This window comes from Schistocerca serialis, chromosome 6, assembly GCF_023864345.2.
Source record: "Schistocerca serialis cubense isolate TAMUIC-IGC-003099 chromosome 6, iqSchSeri2.2, whole genome shotgun sequence".
Classification (NCBI taxonomy): domain Eukaryota; kingdom Metazoa; phylum Arthropoda; class Insecta; order Orthoptera; family Acrididae; genus Schistocerca; species Schistocerca serialis.
The window spans coordinates 536,050,323-536,072,724 of NC_064643.1; the positions used below are offsets into that span (position 1 = coordinate 536,050,323).

The window sequence follows — 22,402 nt, forward strand, 5'->3', positions numbered from 1 at the left end:
TCTCTCTCTCAATGTTCCCCAACATGGCAGTTGTTTCTAATTTATACAGTCGTTGTTCTATATCATCGCAAGGATTGCAAAGCAGCAAAACTAAAACTAATCCCTGTTCTTTTTCTTTGTGTCTCTCATACTTATTTTGACTGCCAACTCAATTTGAATTTATATTCATGACCGACCACAAATCATTAACAATCTGCAGACAGTCTTCACATGTGTTGGCATAGTGTCTGAGCACAGCTTCGACATTTAGTTATAGGTTATTTTCAAATTTAGTTTAATTGTAATAACTATTTACAAGCATAAATGAGAAATTGTTACAAAAAAGCATATATACACGGTCATGAATAAAAACGGACTACAAAGTTGGGTGCAACAACAGTCTTATTAAACATTTCACTAGCTGGCATTATACATTCTTATAATAGCCACTTACATTGAGGCTTAACACAAGATTTGCAAAGTGTGGTTGGAAACCACTGTCTGCCATACGACTAACAAAATGCAACCAATAATTGACAGCCTTCTGATAGTCATTAAATGTTTTTAGTAAATCATCCATCTTAAGGCCACTGCGCACCATTTCACAGAACTTCAGAATCAGTGTAAACACCCGCATTAGATGATCCATCATTCGTTTTGTTTTTTCAAACAGCAGGCACCTGCAAATGTAAGAAAGCATGCATAATAAATGACACTCAAGTCTTGGAATACTGTAAACTGTGTCAATTAATCTGAAAAACAATCAGAGCTTCCATTCCAATCTTTACACTGTCATTAATATTTTAGCCATATTCTTAAGAATCTCCATTTCTGTGAGTTTAGGATGAATTATGTCATTCAAGATATGGTGTATGGAAAAATTTACATAAAAAATTGACTTCATGTTTGTTTGCCAAACATACAGGGTGTCCATAATTAAAGTTTCAGAATGCTGTAGAAAGAGACTGCTTGGAATGACATCAAATTTGAGCACCATATTATTGATGCAGGGGGAAACAAAATCATGGGGTGATGGGGGGAGGAGGATATTTGACCAATAGATGGCACTGCAAGCATCGGAATATGCACACCAACAGATGCACCACACACAGTTGTTCCTCAGTTTCTGTCTGAGTTGCCCAATGACTGTCTCCATGAAGGATCATATGCTGCTGGTAAAGATCTTTTACAAGAACAGTGACTGTACGCCCGCAGCCCTGCAGAGGTTCTGCACATTGAAGGGCACAAAAAAAAGGCATTGGGTTGATGTCTGCTAAGGGCCTGGATAAAATGATGACAAAATTCAAAATGATTACAAAATTCAAAATGATTACAAAATTCAAAAAGACAGGTTCTTTTGAAGTGCAATGTGGCAGGGGGAGGAAAGCAGTTGATCTGACATTTGTTGAAAATGTGGCCACAGCACTGCATGAGGGGTCGAGCAGTGGTGTGCAAACCTGCAGGGCATGGGAAATTGTCTGAATGTTGGACATGCCTGTGAGCATGGTGCATAAAATTCTGTGAAACATACTGCACTGCTATCCATACAAAATCACCATATTCAGGAGTTTCTTCCTGCTGACCTGCCAGCAAGACAAACAACTGCTTTGGCATTTCTTGCTCACATGGAAGTGAACAATGAATGGCCATGGAACTTTCTGTGGACAGAGGAAGCCCATTTTCACCTACCATAACATGCCAATATGCAGAATATGAGCAACAGAAAATCCACACAAACATCAACCGCTATCATTTCATTCTGCAAATGTGACTGTGTGATGCAGGTTGATGGCATAGTTTATTGAAGAGCTGTATTTTTTTTTAGGAGATGAGACCTGCAGGTCCTGTTACCTGTAAAGCCACTTGTAAATTCTATGACAGCCTCGTGCACACTAATGTCATTTCGACCTTTCAACAGCGTGGATGTGTGGGTAGGATCATTGTTATGCAAGATGGTGCTCCTCCACACGTTGCACAACCAGTGAAGTGGCTGCCGCAGAGGTATTTTGGAAATGGTAGAATTACCAGCTGCCATTTCCCTACAGCCTGGCCAACCAGATCACTTGGTCTTAATCTGTATGATTTGTGGCTGTGGTGTTACCTGAAAGATGATATGTTCAGCACTCCAATTATGAACGTAACTGAACTGAAGGCACACATTGCGAAACACATGACCCCCGAGACACTCTGATCTGTAGTAAAATATGCTGTTTCTCGATTTCAATTTGTGGCAGAAAACAGCATAATGAACATGTCTTGCGCCAGTCTCATGTCAATTAGAAACTGATCTCATTTTGCTTTTTATTTGTTTTTTGGCCTCAGAACAATTAAAAAAGCAATGTTATTTTGATTTTTATTTGGTTTTTGGTGCAATATAATTAAAAACCAATGTTATTTTGCTTTTTATGTAGTTTTTAGTCCCAGGGAAATCGAAAACATGCCATTTTGCTTTCAATGTAGCTTTTGGTCTCGGGACAATTAAAAACCAATTTTCCCCTTCAATGGTGGATGGACTTGCCTAACAAACAATGCCGCAACTGTTGACGCCGAACTTATGCAGTCGGGCACATTGAACCATATGGATGGTGTAATGCGCAGCTCAAACCATGTCCACTGAATTGTGATTCATCTGTCTTTTGTAGCCTACCCCATTTATGATAAGATGGTTACAATTTTATCTACTGATGCAGTTTTTTCTTTTTATTGTGTGTGTGTGTTTCTTGATGTTTCCCCCTGTGTCAATAGTACACTGTTAAAATCTGACATCATTCTGAGCAGTGATTCTCTTTCTACAGCGTTTTGAAACTGGACTTTAATTATTGACACCCTCAATGGCTGATGGTAATAGATCATTCACTTTATTGGCAGCATAGTTGACGCCTCACAACCTTAATGTGCTGTTGGAGGGATTTTTTAAAATATTGGTAGATATACAAGTGTGACTTCTGAAATTTTCCCGGCGTATTTCTTCTTCTAATAATTTCCGGGTATGCAGCCGGATCCCGTCGACATTCTGCCACGATATTTCGGCCCAGAGACATACGGCCATCATCAGGTGAGTACACAACTACTGAAGAGCCCAGGTGCAGTCGCGGTATTTATGCCGAATCTCGCGCATGTGAAATGTATTGGCATCCTACAGCGCATGCGTCAGGTGTTGACATGCGCAGCATAGCCGAGTTGTACGTGCTGCCCTCGGTGGTGGAAATAAAGGTTCATCTAGTCACTGAGTATCGAATGACACTGTCGATTCCGCTGTGATTGTATAATTTTAATAACAGGATTCCAATTTTTATCCAGCTGAAAGCCGTTGTCACGATTTATAAGATTATTGGCAAGACGTATTTCCACTGATTCCTTGATTACGGAATCCCAAAAACCGGAAACCGGGGATAAAATTTTTGTTACATTGTATTCCATTGAATGTCCCAAAGAAATACAGTGCTCTGCTACTGCCGATTTTGACGGTTGCCGCAGACGGGTGTATCTTTCATGTTCTATACATCGTTCATGGACAGTTCTTGTCGTCTGGCCAATATATGCAGCGCCACATTCATAGGGAATTTTGTAGACGCCTGCCTTCTTCAGTTGTAAATCGTCTTTAACGGATCCAACCAGGGCCCGGTTCTTTGCTGGTGGACGGAAGATAACCTTGATTTTATTTTTCTTCAGTAATCGGCCTATTTTCGACGACACATTCCCAGCGTATGGAAGGAACGCAGTTGATTTAAAGTCATCATCTGCGTCCTCAGTGCGTTGCTTCTTGTTATGATAGTTGCGCATAGCCTTCCTTATTTGGCGAGAAGTGTAGCCATTCTCTTTGAAAACCTTCTCCAAGTGTTCTAATTCTGCGTGGAGGTTTTCATCATCCGATATTATGTGCGCTCGATGTATTAAGGTACTGAGAACACCGGCTGTTTGTGCTGGGTGATGGCAGCTTGACGCCTGGAGATACAGATCTGTGTGAGTCGCTTTCCTGTACACAGAATGTCCTAATGACCCGTCATTTTTACGGCGTACTAGCACGTCTAGAAATGGTAAAGTGCCCTCTTTTTCAATCTCCATCGTAAATTTGATGTTCTCATGTAATGAGTTTAAGTGATGAAGGAATTTCTCCAGTTCCTGTCTGCCATGAGGCCATACAGCAAAAGTATCGTCTACGTACTGCCAGAAGACCGTAGGCTTTAAAACAGCAGACTCAAGTGCTTTCTCCTCAAAGTCCTCCATAAAGAGATTAGCTACCACAGGCGACAAAGGGCTCCCCATGGCGACGCCGTCTATTTGTTCAAAGAATTCGTCATTGAATAAAAAGTACATTGAGGAGAGTATATGTTCAAACAAGGCCGTCATTTCTGCACTGAATAAGTTACCAATAAGATGTAATGATTCCATTAAAGGCACTTTGGTAAAAAGTGAGACCACATCAAAGCTGACTAATAAATCCGAGCTGCTAAGCTTAACTTCCTTCAAGCGACTGACAAAATCCTCGGAATTACGTATATGGTGGCAACACTTACCAACATACGGCTTTAGTAATGAGGCCAGATATTTTGCTGTAGAATAGGTCGCAGCACCAATATTACTCACTATTAATCGTAGTGGGGCACCATCCTTGTGTATCTTCAGAAGACCGTAGAGTCTTGGTGGTACTGCATTGTGTGGTCTCAATCTCTTGATAACTTCTTCAGGTAGAGAACAGTCGTTCAAAAGGGTAGTAGTTTTCCTTGATATTCGGCTTGTTGGGTCCTTTTCGATTCTACGGTACGTAGAATCATTTAGCTGACAATATATCTTCTCGTTGTAGGCTTCTCTTGTCAAAAGAACTGTGGCGTTACCCTTATCCGCAGGCAGTACGACTGTGCTAGTATCTTCTCTCAGGTTGCGGAGAGCAGCTCTTTCAGCTGGCGAGATGTTACTCTGTTGTGGCGCACATTTCAACAACGTTCGGCAAGATTCACGTCGAATTTTATCCCCGGTTTCCGGTTTTTGGGATTCCGTAATCAAGGAATCAGTGGAAATACGTCTTGCCAATAATCTTATAAATCGTGACAACGGCTTTCAGCTGGATAAAAATTGGAATCCTGTTATTAAAATTATACAATCACAGCAGAATCGACAGTGTCATTCGATACTCAGTGACTAGATGAACCTTTATTTCCACCACCGAGGGCAGCACGTACAACTCGGCTATGCTGCGCATGTCAACACCTGACGCATGCGCTGTAGGATGCCAGTACATTTCACATGCGCGAGATTCGGCATAAATACCGCGACTGCACCTGGGCTCTTCAGTAGTTGTGTACTCACCTGATGATGGCCGGACGTCTCTGGGCCGAAATATCGTGGCAGAATGTCGACGGGATCCGGCTGCGTACCCGGAAATTATTAGAAGATATACAAGTGTTCTGAAAACGAGGTAGCTACTACACAAAGACTATTCAACAGTATCAACTGGAAGCATTAAATGCATACCTTGAAGGAAGTCATTCTTCTGCATCGTGCTGTTGCTTTCTTTTATTCAAAACAAACAATTTATTTTATTGTTTTGGGCTTTTGCAAAACAGTGCCTGATGCAGAGAAATTACTTCTTTCAAGAAATTTTATCTTATTGTCAATCCAAGCATAAAAAAAGACTATTACTTTAATAATTGTGTTTTGATGCAGTATACTGAACAATGTTGGCCACTTTTTTTCATGTAGTTTTCCACACTTTTCAACAGTTACAGCATAGTCATAATACTGTCTAGTGGACTCTAACACACAATTCTGACTCTGAAATTATTTCAGGAAAGTTCATAAGATTCAGCAGCAGCTGTAATTTGTACAGAATCATCTTCCTTCTTGGACAAATACAATACGAATTCATTTCTACATCTACAAATGTACTCCGCAGGCCACCATGTACCACTCTTAGCCATTGCCTTTTCTGTTCCACTCGCAAATGGAATGATGGAAAAATGACTATCTGTATGCTTCTGTCTGAGTCCTGATTTAACTTGTCTCCGTGGTCCTTACACGAGATGTAGATTGGTGGCAGCAGGATCATTTTGCAGTCAGTTGCAAATCCCCGTCCTCTAAATTTTCCAATAGTGTTTCACAAAAAGAACATCTCCTACCCTCTGGGGATTCCCATTTGGGTTCACAGACCACTTACATAATACAATTACTCTGATGGCTTCCTTTAATCAGAGCTAATGGGGATCCCTAACACTCAAACAGTACTCAAGAATGGGGCACACAAATGTTCTATACGCAGTTTTCTTTTTAAATAAAATATACTTTAATTTCAGTGAGAATAGCATCAAAAAGGAAAGTTCCAGGAGAAATAGAGGTCATGACAGTTTGTTGTGGACCATCCAATAGCCAGGCAAAGGTTTTAAGGCAGCCATTCTCATTTGCATGGTTTATTCCAGCATAACAAACTGTCCCCACAAATGAGTATTGTTTTATGGCTTTGAAATTATAAATCAAATGGCTTTTGTACAATCAGTGTGTTTGTTGTGTATAAAGTCAACATAAATTAATTTTCATCTGTAGTGAAGGTGATGCATTTCATTGTAAGATTATCTGTTGCTAAACTTGTCAATATGATCGTCTTTAGTCAGTTACCCATTGGGATCAACTCATCTAGGCTGCTCATTAACCTTTCCACTCTATTATTATTATTATTGTTTTAAGATTTCATTTGCAGTAATGTTTTGTGTGGAATATCTATTTCTTATTGTCATGAGAAGATGTGAAAATGAGACGCACAATAAATCTGCAACTATCAACAAGCAAGCAGCTATATAAAGTATGGACATACTTATCCAGTTTCAGGTAACTGCTTTTACTACAATTGCAGTGTATGTGCCACATTTCAGTCAGGTGTTCCTCATTTACTTAGTTGGTGGTGCAGGTGCAATGCAAAATATAAATTTGGAAATTAGGCTGTCATATAGATCGATGAACATTCTTCAAAGCTTTTATTCAGAAGTAACAACTCATAAAATGTCCAAACCAGAGCAGTACTTTCTCTGAAACATATATTATCTATTTAGGCTGTGCTAATTTTTTCAACCACATAAAAACCTATAGTGGCTTGATGTGTGCGGATCAAGCTACTGCTTGAAAGCTAGTATGAATGCTGGTTTCTGTTATGTGTTTCTGTGCTCCACGCATTGATACACTATAGGTGTATGGCTGCTTTTCCCTTATTCTATGTACTGCTCATCCAGGAATTTCCATTATTGCTAACCAAATATTTGTTTTTATTAGCACTACCACAATTAGATGAGTAATGGGAGCTACATAATGACTTAGCATGCAGGTAAGGAAGTGAAATCAGTCCTTTCTTAGAGTGATGGTGTGGAAGGAATCAAGCTAGCAAGTACCAAGAGAACGAGAAGTTAATGACAACTCTCTCTCTGCCACCATCTACAATTACAATCTGGTTTCCAGTGGCATCTACCTCATTGAATGGTGTGAGTAGTGATGATATCAACTCTGTTTATGGGGAAAACGCATAACTTCAATTACTAGCACTGTTGTAAATGTTGACTGAAGTTCTGATGTCAAGTCAATTTGAAGACTTAAACCAAGTGCTCTGACAATTCAGCAGAGTAGCTTATATGCTGCACTAATGTACCAGATTCATGCTTGGATGTAAGTCTCCAAGGGTGGGACTTTTCCTTAGTTGAGCCCTTCAGATGTAATCAGACATGCATTACATGCAACTCATGTAAATAAATTCATTCTCAGTAAAACTAATCTGAAAATGTTAATGCCTACAACTTTAAAGTAAGATATGATCATGAAGTATACCAAACTCTTGTTAAGTATATGTATTAGTGAAAATCAAAGATGCTATAATTAGTTTTTGTCTCTTACAAATGATGTATGACATGAATGAAGGTAAAACTAAGGGATGTCACTTAGATATGGGACATTTCAATAATACATTTATAGCTTTCAAAGCTGTCTGAATTAATTTCAACACATTTTTAGAAAAAAGATAATTCACAACAGAGTATACTGTTCCTTCCTGAAGTCTGTTTTCAACTCTGTCAAGACAATTGGCATCACATGGAGTGTCCAAAATACTGCAGTTGGTTATCAAACAACAGAAAGGGTAAAGGTAACGACTCATTGTGTAGTTGAGATGTAGACACATCCAGTAATAATTTCACTGAAATTTTTAACATGTACCATCAACTGATTTTAATCACTGAGTAAATTAACAAAAGGATTGAAACCTGCCAATCCTTTACTGGATAAACAAGTGTATGACAGTGGAATCAAATTTCAAGTAGGATCAAATACAAGAAAGATAATGAAGGAACCAATGGTGACTTTATGCCAAATAACATTAGTGAAAATAGTGTCCAAAGCAGAAACATGATGCATTCAAGATGGCCGCAAGTGTAGAACTGTGTGATTCTAACTTGAGAAATAGTTATAGTTATGCTGTTAAAAAGGGAGTTTGTAAGAATTGTAACACTGAAATTACAACGCTAAAAGAACGAATTGCTAGCTTACAATTCATAGTCAGTTCCTTAAGAAGCGATATTGACTCACTCAAGAAAGAAAATCGGGATCTACGATCGAAGCCAACACTAAGTGAAGTGATGCAAGACAAAAGTAATATATCGTCCGAGTGGGTAAAAGTGTTGTACAAAAATAGTGTTCCAACTACAAAAAGAACAACAAAGTCTGCTAAAACCGTCACATTTTCAGAAAAAAACCAAATATCTTGTTTGGAAACAAGTGACTGTGATAACGACTCTCCAAATGATCGTGAACTTGAAAAAGTCAGTGAACTGAAAATGAATAGCGTTTTTTCAAATAATGTCACCAATAAACACAGATCATCAGGGAAAAAGAGTAATGTACTATTACTAACAGTCAGTCATGGCAGAAATCTATCCAGCATGCTCCGTGAGAAAAATCGCGACATAGCAGTGACTAGTGTAGTGAAACCGGGAGCGGGATGTAAAAATGTTGTAGACATTAACTCTCAGACGAAATTAATGCAAGATAATGACTTTACTGGAATGAGATTTTCACTCTGCAGCGGAGTGTGCGCTGATATGATACTTCCTGGCACATTAAAACTGTGTGCCCGACCGAGACTCGAACTCGGGACCTTTGCCTTTCGTGGGCAAGTGCTCTACCATCTGAGCTACCGAAGCACGACTCACGCCCGGTCTCACAGCTTTATTTCTGCCAGTATCCCGTCTCCTACCTTCCAAACTTTACAGAAGCTCTCCTGCGAGTTTGGAAGGTAGGAGACGAGATACTGGCAGAAATAAAGCTGTGAGACCGGGCGTGAGTCATGCTTCGGTAGCTCAGATGGTAGAGCACTTGCCCGCGAAAGGCTAAGGTCCCGAGTTCGAGTCTCGGTCGGGCACACAGTTTTAATCTGCCAGGAAGTTTCATATCAGCACACATTCCGCTGCAGAGTGAAAATCTCATTCTGGAAACATCCCCCAGGCTGTAGCTAAGCCATGTCTCCGCAGTATCCTTTCTTTCAGGAGTGCTAGTTCTGCAAGGTTCGCAAGAGAGCTTCTGTAAAGTTTGGAAGGTAGGAGATGAGATACTGGCAGAAATAAAGCTGTGACACCGGGCGTGAGTCATGCTTCGGTAGCTCAGATGGTAGAGCACTTGCCCGCGAAAGGCAAAGGTCCCGAGTTCGAGTCTCAGTCGGGCACACAGTTTTAATCTGCCAGGAAGTTTCAACGACTTTATTGTCTGTATAATGGGTTCAAACGATGTGGCAAAAAATGAAGCAGAGGTTTGCGTGAAAACGCTGCAGAATTTCTTACAAGCTAATAAATGCAGAAACACAGTAGTTGCCACACTTCCTCATAGGCATGATCTGATTTATAGTTCATGTGTAAACAAAGAAATTCGGAAAACAAACATTAAAATAAGGAAACTGTGTTCTCAATACGCTAAGTGCGATGTACTGGATATAACCAAGCTGCATCGAAATCTGCACACGAAGCATGGAATGCAATTGAACTATGAAGGGAAAAGGTTTGTTTGTGATCGTATTAGTGAAATAATTAAAGACAGACTTGTAAGGGATAGAACAATCTATCAGCTTCCTGAACATCCTTCCAACAACAGCGAGGAAAACAAAATAAACAAGAAAGAAGAACAAAAATACAACACTGCTGACGTTCCTAATTTAAACTAGAGGTATGTGATGCTGTAAATATGATTCCCAATTACCAAATTGTGAATACGCTCAAACTAAAAATTTATCACCATAATGTGCAATCCCTGCGTAATAAGATCGATGAAATTAACGTACTATTAACACATGAACTTAATGATATCTCAGCGTTATGCATTTCTGAGCACTGGCTAAACCCAGAATTAATCCAGAATACGAAAATAAACAAATTTTTCTTGGCTGCTTACTACTGCAGGAAAAACAGCAAGCAGGGTGGGGTAGCAATTTACACAAAGGATAATGTAGCTTTTATTACACCACCTGACCTAACTAGGGCAAATGTCAAAAAGGATTATGAAATTGCAGCTATAAAAATTACTCAGTTCAACCTGGTTATTGCTACAGTTTACCGATCACCATCCGGGAATTTTGAACTTTTCTTAAACAAAATGGAGTCATTGCTAAATAAAGTAAATAAAATGGATTGTGAATTGATAATCTGTGGTGACTTCAATATTGACTTCCTCACAAAAAGTGGAAATAGGGAGACCATTTTGAACCTTGCACCGTCCTACAATTTAAAAGCTGAAGTAAAAGCAGCTACTCGAGTATCAGAAACTTGCCAAACAGCTCTTGATCAGTTTCTAGTCAAGAAGAGTTTATACAACACCTCATTAAAAATTTTCAATGCAGGTTTTAGTGATCATCTTGCTCAAATATTAAGCATAAAAGTACAAGGCAGTATTATTAACAACATGTCTTTCAGAACAGCATATTGAAGTTATAATCAGCATAATGTAAACTACTTCAACAACTTATTACAGAAAGAAAAATGGCTAGGAGTGTACAAAATGAATGATATAAATGAAAAATTCAACACTTTCATTGATACATTAACCCATTTCTTTGAACTTGCATTCCCACTGAAAACATTAACCATACAGGGGAACTCTAGAACAAACAGCTGGACCACAAAGGGAATAAGAGTTTCATGCCAGAAGAAAAGACTACTTCATGAAATATGTAACTCAAAAAATCCCTCATCTGCAGTACGCATATACTATAAAAAATACTCCAAAATATTAAGAAAAGTAATAAAAGCAGCAAAAATAATGCATAATGATGAAATCATTTATAATTCAGCTAATAAATCAAAGACTATGGGGAGTGTTATAAAAAAAGGATGTGGAGAATACAGACAACCTTGCAAAAATATAACACTATCACATAAAAATAAAAAAGTAACAAACCCCTTAGAAGTAGCCAACACATTTAACAACTTTTTCACAGGTGTTGCTGATAATATGTTACAATCAACCTTTAAGAGCACCCAGGCAAATGAATATAAAATAAGTGCATGTAGCCTAGAGACTCTTGTAAACTCCTGTTTAAGAAATCTGGTATTCCTCCATTACCATGTGTATACATTATGGAAACCCTTTTGTTCTTTAAATTAAATGTAATAGGCAAGGACCGGAGACTGCAAAAAAACAGTGATATACATGAGCACTTTACCAGACAGAACAGAAACTTACATATGACTCAGATCAGCACAGCACTGTGCCAAAAAGGCACTTTTCACATGGGAGTTAAGCTTTATAACAAACTTCCTGAAAACATAAAAGCTATCACTGAGGTCAATACATTTGGAAAATCTCTAAAGTCATATTTACAGCATCACTGCTTTTACTCCATTGAAGAATATTTAAATTTATGAAATGTGTTATATAAATACTTACATGTAAAGTGTATTATTGTAACTTTAAATATGTATGCCTTGTAATGACTTTCAGCCTGTATATTTATAACTTGACTTGTCCAATGTCTTATGCATAAGCTACTATGTAGACAACAGGACCAATAAAAAATAGAATACAATACAAAACTAGTTGCTCTGATCAGTAACTAATGCTCTTACTTTTGTTGTAGAACAACATGGAAAGGGTAGATTGCTACTCACCACATAGAGGTGGTTTGGAACCACAGAGATGCACAATGAAAAAGACTGCTAAAATATTAAGCTTTCAGACAAAAACCTTCTTGTGAAATAGAAAACACACACACACAGACACAACTCACACACGCATGACTGCTGTCTCTGCGCACTGGGCCCCAACTGTGGCTGTCTGAAATGAGCTGCAAACTGTTAGGGTGGATGGTGGCGGTAAGGAGGTGGTTTTGGGTGGGGAAGGTGAGAGATGGCAGGGTAGGGTTGAGCCAAGATGCCATGCAATGGGAGAGTGCAGGGACATGGCGAGGACAGGATAAGGCTGCTAGGTGCAGTGTCAAGAGGCTGTGCTGGGGTAGGAGGGGGGGGGTGCAAAAGGGGAAGAGGAGAGAAAAGAGAGGGGGAGGGGAGAGAAAGGGAAAAAGATTGGTAGGAATGTTGGTGGGATAGAAGGCATGTCTAGTGCTAGAGTCAGGGCAGGGAAGGGGTGGGTAATAGACAGGTCAAGGACTAATGAAGGTAGAGACCAGGGGAACAAAGGATGTGTTATAGGGAGAGTTCCCACTTGCACATTTCAGATAAGCTGGTTTGGCAGGAAGAATCCAGATGATGCATGCTGTAAAGCAGTCATTTAAGTGAAGTACATTGTGTTGGACAGCACGTTCAGCAACTGGATGGTCCAGCTGTGTCTTGGCCACAGTTTCGTGGTGGCCATTCATGTGGACAGACAGCTTATTAGTTGTCATGTCCCTGTAGAAAGTGACATGGTGGCTGCGGCTTAGTTTGTAGACTGCATGGCTGCTTTCACAGGTGGCCCTGCATTTGTTGGGGTAGGAGATGCCTGTGACAGGACTGAAGAAGTTGATAGTGGGAGGGTGTATGGGGCAAGTTTTGCATCTAGGTCTGTTGCAGGGACTGAGGCCTTCACAGACCACAATTATCCTCCAAGCCTTGTCCAGAAACAGATCTCCTATGTCTTGTCCCTCCAGTCACCTACTGCATACCCAATGCCTGGCATCATGACTCAGTATGATACAGGATTTGAGTAACTGAATAACAATTTCTGCCAGGACTTCAATTACCTCTCATTGTTTCCTGAAATGAGGAATATCCTCTCCAATATCCTCCACACCCCTCCCATAGTGGTACATTGCTGCCCAACACATCTACACAATATTCTTGTCTGTCCTACTCCACTCCTGCTTCCAGCCCCTGCCTCCTGGCTCATATCCCTGCTAGGTGCAAGACCAAACAGCCACACAATCTACAAACTAAGCTTCAACCACAGTGCCATTTACACATGGGCACAACAACTAAAAAGCTGTGTGTCTACATGTATAGGCACCACCAAACTGTGGCCAAGAAACAGCAGGACAACCTACTTTCTGAACATGCTGCCCAACACAACACACTTCACTTTAATGACTGCTTCACAGCCCACTACTTCTGGATTCTTCCTATCAACACCAGCTTTCATGAATTGCCAGGTGGAAACCCTTCCTGCAACATATACTTTGTTCTTGTAACCCCCCTGGCCTCTAACTTGATCAGTTCCATCCTCCAACCACTTGCCCTTTCACTGCTCCCACTCCAGCACTATACACACCCTCTATCACACCAGTGTTCCTACCAGTCTTTTCCCTTCTTAACTTCTCTCCCCCCCCCCAACCTTTTCCCTTTTGCTCCCTCTCCCACCCACCTCCACCTCAGCACAGCCTCTGACACTGCACCTGGTAGCCCTATCCTGTTTACACCATCTCCCTACACATTCACACAACACAGCACTTTCCCCCACCTTTACCCTGCTATCTCTCACCCTTCCAATCCCACACCTTCTCTTTACCCCAGCATCCACTCCAACAGTTTGCTGCTCACTTCAGATGCAGTCACTGTCAGGCTCCACTGTCTAGAGACAGTGGCCATGTGGGTGTGAGTTGTGCTCGTGTGAATGTGTTTTCTATTTTGGAAGAAAGACTTTGTCCGAAAGCTTAATATTTTAGCAGTCTTTTTTGTTGTGCCTCTTTGCAACTCTACACTTCCCCTGTGTGGTGAGAATCAATCTTTTCTTTCCACACTGTTGTTATTATATCCAGGATTTTCCATTATTTGGTTTTAGTGAAAACACATGCACATAAAATGGCATGATTTTGTCAATAAAATTCTTCAAGGCTGTTGATCACATTGTCAATATATAAAATTGTCCAATATTTTGACCACTACTATAGCTCAGCACAAAGCCCTGAGGACAGCATTTGCAATACTGACCGAAATGTTGGGCAGTTTTATATATTGAAAATGCGGTCAACAGCCCAGGAGAATTTTATTAACACTGACAATGGCCATGGAAGCCTATGTTTACACTGACCTGATTTTGTCAAATTAATAAGGGTTTTATTCCCTGGTTACTGATTGCAAGAGCTGTTCTTACAATGCAGGCTTTCACAACTGGTATTTAAATCATTGATGAATTTTGTTATTTGGGCATTAGGCCATGGCATGTTTCTGGGCCTAATGTTTTGTCTCCTAATGCTGGAGACATCATCAGTGTCTTTATAGCCTCTGGTAACATCTCCACACAAAGCAGGTAAAATGTTAGGCACAGAAAAATGCCTTAGACCACAGTCTAATGCCTAAATAACAAAAGTAGTTGTACTTCCTGATCATAGAAAATTTTAGCACAAAGTGGCCAAATATCGAAAGTGTGTAACAACTGAAGGGACATTTAACTTGCACTGCCAACCATAAAGAATACAGACTCAAAAATACCTAAGGTAATAAATAGCTTCTTACATGTTCATGTGCACAGACCAGTCACTTCAAGCCTTCAGTTGAAAACACAAAGCCCTTCATCAACCAAACACAAAATGTATGAAATTTACCTGTTGAATCACATATTTTAGAAATTCTGTCGGTAGGTGAGAGCTGGTCTATTATGTGTTCATTAGCGAAGTTTTCTTTGATGCTGCAAAGGATTTTCAGAAGCTAAGAACCATTGTATCAAACACATTGACTAAAACTTAACAAAACTGATTCTTATGGAATCCATTCTTGTCCCTACACATGAATTATCTAAAATTAAGTTTAGGATTTAATGTTCCATCATTGATGAGATGGATCACAAGCTCAGATTATGGAAGGAAATCAGTCACATTCTTTTTGGCGGAAACAGTCCAGTGTATGTCTTAAATCACAAATATGGACAAGTTCCAGAGGAGTAAAAGCGATCTGGTGATACAACTGGGTTAAAATAGCAGTCTAGGCCACAATAATATTTTATTAAGGACTGGTTTCAACTTTGTGTAGAAGTAATCTCCAGAAAATGAGCACAATCCGGCTACTGTTGGCAGCTCCTTGATGCTTATGTGGCAACATGATCATAAACTGCTCGATGTTTTAAATGGCTCACAGAAACCATGAAAAACCTAAATCTAGATGGCCAGATTGAGATCTGAACCACCATACTTCCAAACAACGGTCTAGTGTCTTTCCACTGTGCTACCTTGCTGGGTATAACTAATTTAGTCTTCATGAGCACAGCACAACTTCCACAATTCTGTAATAAATGACCACCAGTGATACAGCACTGCAATTCTCTAAATCTGTTCTTTGACTTCTTTAAAAAGTGTACTATCTTTCCATTACATGGGACAATATCTTATTCCATTGAGTTACAATAAGCTGCTCATAAAATGATGTGGAGACTTAAAGAAAGTATTTTTGTGCAATTTTTTTTCCCCAAATGAAGTTTTTGTGGAATGAGAAATTGCAGTCCTTTAAATAAAATGTTCAACAATACTCAAGTGTATTATGACAAATTAGGCAGTTTGGTAGACTAATGATTATTTTGACCGAGTTAAATTATGAGTGAGAAGAAAATGCAGGAAGGAGTGAGCAGTTAGTATTCTCTACTTAATGCAAAATTATGTCTGTTCTATGAGAAAACATTTTGCACTGTTCACATTCTAACCCCATTTGTGCCCATTAAGATGTTAGCCAATCACACATGAATGAGATGGCAGAACTAATATTAATATTCTGCTACAAAGAACTGATGCCATGAGAAGAGGGAAATAAGATTTTAGAATGAGATATACAAGTTGGTAAGGATGTCTTTAGAGAAGAATTTAATTAAAGAGGTAATTAAATAATTATAAATTCACAGGATGTCTGATGACGCTAAAAGGACCTTCTTATTGACTGGTGCAAAAGTGCAGACTTCTGATTTAATGTTTGTACGTGAATTATATTGTGCATATAGAAAATGCACTGGTTGCTGATGAATTATTGGGTGGCTTTTCAGAGTACTGAAGAGCAATCTGTTTTAATTGTTAAAAACCATTCAAAAGCCAACATCGCATAGAATTTTTTAAATTCAAGATGACCAGTTTCAACAGTCGTTGCTGTCATCTTCAAGTCTTTAACATCTTTTTGTTGTAAAATATGTTCATTTTATGCTAAAGTCATGCACAAGATGTCAAGTGGATAAAATTTGTAATTGCTAAAAGAGTTTAAAAATTAAGGAAAATGTTAATTATTATTAAAAGAAGAAATAAAAGCCTGCTGGCATGTTAAGAGTTAATCATTTTTCTTCATCCTCATTGTGTTGTTATGTACTGTGCATAATGTGTAAATATGTTCCTTGTCTTTTCATGTTGTGTTATAGTATATACTCTCTGATATGTCTCTTTGTCAATTTTATTAAATATGCTGCATGCGAATTTTTTCGACATAAATTCTGTTAAACCAGTAAACCCCCAATTCCTTAAGGAATTCTACTCCTGTGTATAAAACAGCTTCAAATGTCTGATTACATTACAGATGAGTTAATGTCTTCCATATCAGATGTTAAGCATGAAAATGAAAAAAGTTTTGAAAAGATTTGAAATTATGCTTAAAGTTTGTAGGAAGTCACTAAGTGCTCTCTCTATCAAACACTGGTTGAGTATAGTCTAGGTAATTTGCACTTTCTTTTAAGCAAAAGCTAAGATGTTTAAATATATTTATGAAAGTGTAGGGAACTTTGTTGCAGATTTAAAAAAAATGTGACAACCTTTCTAGCAATGTTTATTATGTCACACCTCCTGTACTATGTGTAGTACAATAATATAATTTTGCAGGTACATTCAGTTTTATTTGTATATTGTGTTTTTAAAAAGTGTTGTGAACAGAATTAGTAGTAAAGAAGTAATAAATCAAAATGTCATACCAAATGGTGAAGTTTTACTGCATGAACTGTGAAAATGTAATAAGTCATAATTTTTTTGATAATCATCTTGTGGCAGGTGTCAGAGAGAACTGTTTTATTCTGTTACTGATTGTCATCGTCATCATCATCCATCTCCAGTTGGTCAGATGAGATGTAAGATCACTTTTCGTTGTTGACTGTCCAGGTACATTTTTTCGTCTTGATTTGATTCCATTTCACTCCTCTTTCTGCCAAATCCTGTTTCATTTGAATTATCCACAGTTTTTTGGCCAGCATCTATGTCTCTTGCCTTCAAGTTTCTTTTCAAGACTTTTCACACTATTCTTGTTTGATCCATCCTCTTTACATGTGCAAACCATTTCAAAATTGAAGTGGTTTTGCATACTGGTTGCTTTGCTGGTGTTTCTTGACATCATTTTTCCCTTATTCTTCTGGAGCACTTACCTCAAGAACTTAATTTTTCTACTGTTGATAGTTTAGCTTCCAAGGGCATATATATGTCGTATCGGCCGCCGCACAGCAGCCGTCAACTCGGCGTGGCGTGCTACAACACGCGCGGCACACAGCGAGTACCGCTAGTGCCACACACGATGTCAACAACTGGCGCGAGTGAACACGTCGTCACGGGGTTAGCGGCAGTGCACACACCACTATCGATACGGATTACCCTGACGGCGCTGCCCTTGCCACCAGAGTGAGCAACCGTATAAGGGTACCATCTACAAACACTCTGATTGGCCAGACCTGCGGATTTAAGCGATCTCCCTGAGCCCGTTTAACCAGTTCAATCTTCGCCGATGACTGTGTTACTACCCGGATGCTGGATTCACGACGACCAAACTGGCTGGAAACTTGCGACGTGTCGGTATTGACTGGTTGGCAGTGGTTTGGACTTGTATTCTCTATTAGTGACTCTGATTTCTCCTTGGTGCTACAGCTTGCGAAGTGTTGTGTAGTCGAACTTAAGTTTTGTTTTGAGTGACAGAAGGTCAAATAAATTTGGTTATCACGGAATATTTGTTGTGTTATAGTGCGCACATAACAATATAGTTATTAGTAAAAAAAAAAATGCAAGATGATGGGTTTTCCTGGATCTTAAAGATATTTGGTTGTCCCATAGGAGAGTCCTAACTCGTTGGTCAAAGTGAGCTCCTTTTTGAATTTTTTTTTTGTGACTTCTGTGGGAGACTTGGTGTGTCCAATTATGATACTAGCAAACCACTGAAAGTTGTCAGAATTAACTAGCTTTTCTCCATATTGGTTGATGTTCACCTGTAACCTATGTGTGCTCACTGGTATCTCAACCGTTTAGCGTGACTGATTTTTAGGCCACACTGTTTCCACTGGTGGTTTCATATGTTTGATTTTTGTTGCACTAGTTCTGACATGCTTCTGGCCACCATTTATAAAGATAAATGCATTGAATTCCTTCCAGCTTTTTGTTTCTTTCTCTTCTTTACTTCATCCGTCGGAGTGATGAACTGAAGCAGGGGCAATGTACTGCTCTGTTGCACACTATTTCCTTGCAGTAAACCATTCACAATAACCAGCTCCTATCTGGATGCAGCTCTGGCAGTAATTGTAAAACATTTTTACTTTTCTGATATGAGACTCTGATACCAGACATATTCATAATTTCTCGCTGATATTGGTATGATCAATAAATAGCTTAACTGATTACTTTTGTTTCTTTAAGACACTTTTTATACAATAAAATCTTGGACATTTAGACAGTCTGATAGATGAGACACTTCAGTGATTTATGTCTTTTTCAACACTATCTGTTAGAAAGGTTATGACATCTTTTTAATCTGCAACAAAGTTCCCTACGCTTTCATAATTATACTTAAACACTGTTATCAGCCCATGGCAAAACTTTCCCATACTTTATTACTTCACATTCACTTTTCTATACCGTGCGACACAACACAACAAATCATCCACATTTTTAATCCCAGAGAGGAGCAAAATTCTCTTTTTGTTATATTTAACAAACAGAAATAACTCTCTTCTTAACTTTTAATTTAATCTGATTAACATTAATGTTATCTCTGCCTTATATTTACTGACCCATTTCCTCACATTATATATGTTTGTTAAAGAGGGGGAGGGGGTCTAAAACACCAGAAAACGTCCTCATGAGTGAGTTGACAACAAGGGGAGGGGGAGAGGGGAGGTGAGAGCTGTACAGAGTCCTTGCGAAGTTGTACAGAAACATACTTTTGATAGTCAAACTGAATTCACATATTCCCATGGAGATAATTCCCAATCTTCTTCTGATTCACACTTCAAATGCAAAATACAGATACAGGTGGATGGCAAGATTATGATTGCAATATGTACACTGCCTCCATGTTTGATGGATCTGTTTTTCCAACACATTCCAGGTCTTAGAAGGTCGATTTTTATTTTGAAGAATTACATGAGCATTTTTATTGTTAACTATGACTTAGTTCTAGTTAAGTTTATTGGCACATGAGGATGTCTCTCTTTCTGTATCTAACCTAAGAATTGGCATATAAAGGTATTTAAGTTTGAAAGGTTTTAGAGCCAGTGGCTCCTCCTTCTGGCAGAATGATTGAAAGGGAAGGTAGAGGGGTGAAGGGGGGAAAAACTGGTGAGATTTAGGAAATGAGGAGACTTTGGAAATGTCACCCAGAACCCCGAGTCAGAGGTGATTTACCAGGAGGATGAGAAGGAAAGACTGATTGTTGAGGATTGCACTGGATGAGATTTGAAAATGTGAGAGCTTGAAGGTGGAAGATGAGGTAACACAAGACATTACTGCCAAAACATTATGAATGAGTTAATAAGAGCAGTAAGCTAAGGGCACAATTTGTGATAGAGGGGGAAAGAGAGGGGGGGAAAGAGACAGAAAATGAATGATATAGAGAACTAAAAGCAAGGCAGCCACATAGGGTCTGACAAGGATATTGCAGAGTTTGGGAGTACAATGGGAAGCTATTCTAGGTGTGGTGGGCAAAATGTTGGACAGAATGGATCTCATTTCAGAACATGATTTTAGCAAGTCATAACCTTGTTGAAGTAACTGTTTAATACATTGAAGCGCAGGACAATACTGGGAGACAAGAGATGTGCTCCTAAGCTGGTTTTTGGAAGCAGTATGAGGATTGGATGTGATGGCCTGGGAAATCTGCTTTTGAACTTGGCTAGTAGGGTAATTATATCCACTGAAGGCTGAGATGAGAGTGGTGGTGTGTTGTGTAAAAAGTCTGCTTCTAACAAATATGTTTGCCTCAAATGCCAAAGCTGTATCGAAAGGAACATTTGACATGGAAAGGATGGCAACTGTCAAAACGTAAGTACTGCTGTTTGTTAGTAGGTGCAATGTGAGCAGAAGTGTGCAGCTGACCTTCGGTGGGGGTGAGATCAAAGTCAAGGAAAGTAGCATGGGATTCGGAACAGGACCACGAGAAATTCAATTGGGAGAATGTATTTAGGGATTCCAAAATTTTTAACAGGTCAACCTCGCTACCAGGCCTTGTGGCAAAGATGTCATCAATGTGTCAAACCAGGGGCTGAAGGCTTATGGATCACAGAAAAGCATCCTCCAAGTGACCCACAAAAGGCTGGCATAGGAAGGAGCCATCCAGGTTCTCATGGCTGTGCTGGCACTACAACATGTCCTTGGTTCTCACCACCTGCTTGGCATTAATTTACATTAATTTCTTTGGTCTCAGCATTTCTTCATAGTAACTATTTCTTTCCTCACTCCATTTTAGTTTTCAATATATTTTATTTTCTGACCTATCCACCCCCCCCCCCCCCTCCCCCACAAACACTGCACTTAGTTTTCCACTCTTATTAACTTGTGCATGATATTTTCTCAGTAATCTCTGCCTTAATATTACCTTACCTTCCACCTTTATGCTCTCAGGTTTTCAAATCTCGTTCAGTGCAGCTCCTAAAAATCAGTCTTTCCTTCTCACCTTTCCATTAAGTCTCCCTTGACCCGGGGTTCTGGAAGACTTTTCCAAACTCTGCCCCTTTTCCTAAACTTCATCAGCCCTTTTCCTTCACCTTTATTCCTTGTCCTGCAACCATTCTGCCAAACGAAGGGTCCGCTGGCTCCAAAAGCTTGCAAACTTAAATATCTTTATATGTGTGTTCTCCTGCTATTGCTTGGTGAGCAGAATTTCTATCTATCCAATCCAATTGCACCCTAGTGGAAATCACTTTAGTTGCAAATAATATTTTCGCACCCCATGAGAAAGACTAGTGTTCTTCATCAATTCAAACAGTCACTAAAAGAAAATAGGAATGGCTTTGGAATCCATGTGACAGACATCAATGATGCTTAGAAGAACCATGACGTTTAGCCAAATGCATCCTCTGTAGCCAGTAGCCTCCAGCACAAACCACTTAGGTAGTACAGTGACAACAATATATTTCTGTCACAGTTATTCTTGATGGGTAACATAAAACTGTATTACACAGTTATACAGCTTTTAAATAAGCATTATTTGTCCTACCTGACACAGAGTGCAATGCATGTGAAAATATCATAAATATTGTGAACATATCATGTTATTTGACTTCACTGTCGAACAGAATACACAGCCTATGTCTATTTTGTTATACTTCCACTGTAACATCCCCAAATTCAGTGACTGGAAATAAAAATATTGCCCCCAGTTGACCACAGATTCTCAAAAATCCTGTTCCCTCAGGTTCTGTCTTGTGCAACAACCATCTGTTTGTAGCAGATATTCCGCTTTGCCACATTTACCTGTCTTGTTCTGAGTCTTACTTTTATTTGCATCAGGTCTTCTTGCCACTTATGTAGAATGTAGTCTGTCCCCTACAAAGAGAGGAACAGTAAATTTGCAAAGTTTTGACATTTCATACCCCCTCTTTCCTGCAAGCCATTTCAGCAAATGTGTTTTACTGATATCCTTGTGAGAAACTTTACTTATTTTTCACAGCCTTAACTACACATGTCCTGGGAACAAAGATTACCACTTTTAAAAGATGATTATCTGCTATACATAATTAGTAGATTATAGAAGGATATATCTTTAATGTTTAGCCCGTTAATTAACAAAGAACCTCATAGGTTTATGTATACTGGAATGGTGCATGCTGTAAT

The 22,402-nt window shown here is 39.2% G+C and overlaps 1 protein-coding gene across 1 annotated transcript in view; it reads right to left on the reverse strand.

Moving 5' to 3' along the window:
• Positions 1 to 257: 257 nt before the first annotated feature.
• LOC126485143 (gamma-tubulin complex component 6) overlaps positions 258 to 22,402 on the reverse strand; it is a 256,718-nt gene continuing 234,573 nt past the window's right edge. Inside the window, exon 17 of the mRNA XM_050108806.1 lies at positions 258 to 659. Within this exon, the coding sequence (XP_049964763.1) occupies positions 407 to 659 (253 nt within the window). The 3' untranslated portion in view covers positions 258 to 406. The remainder of the gene's footprint in view (positions 660 to 22,402) is intronic.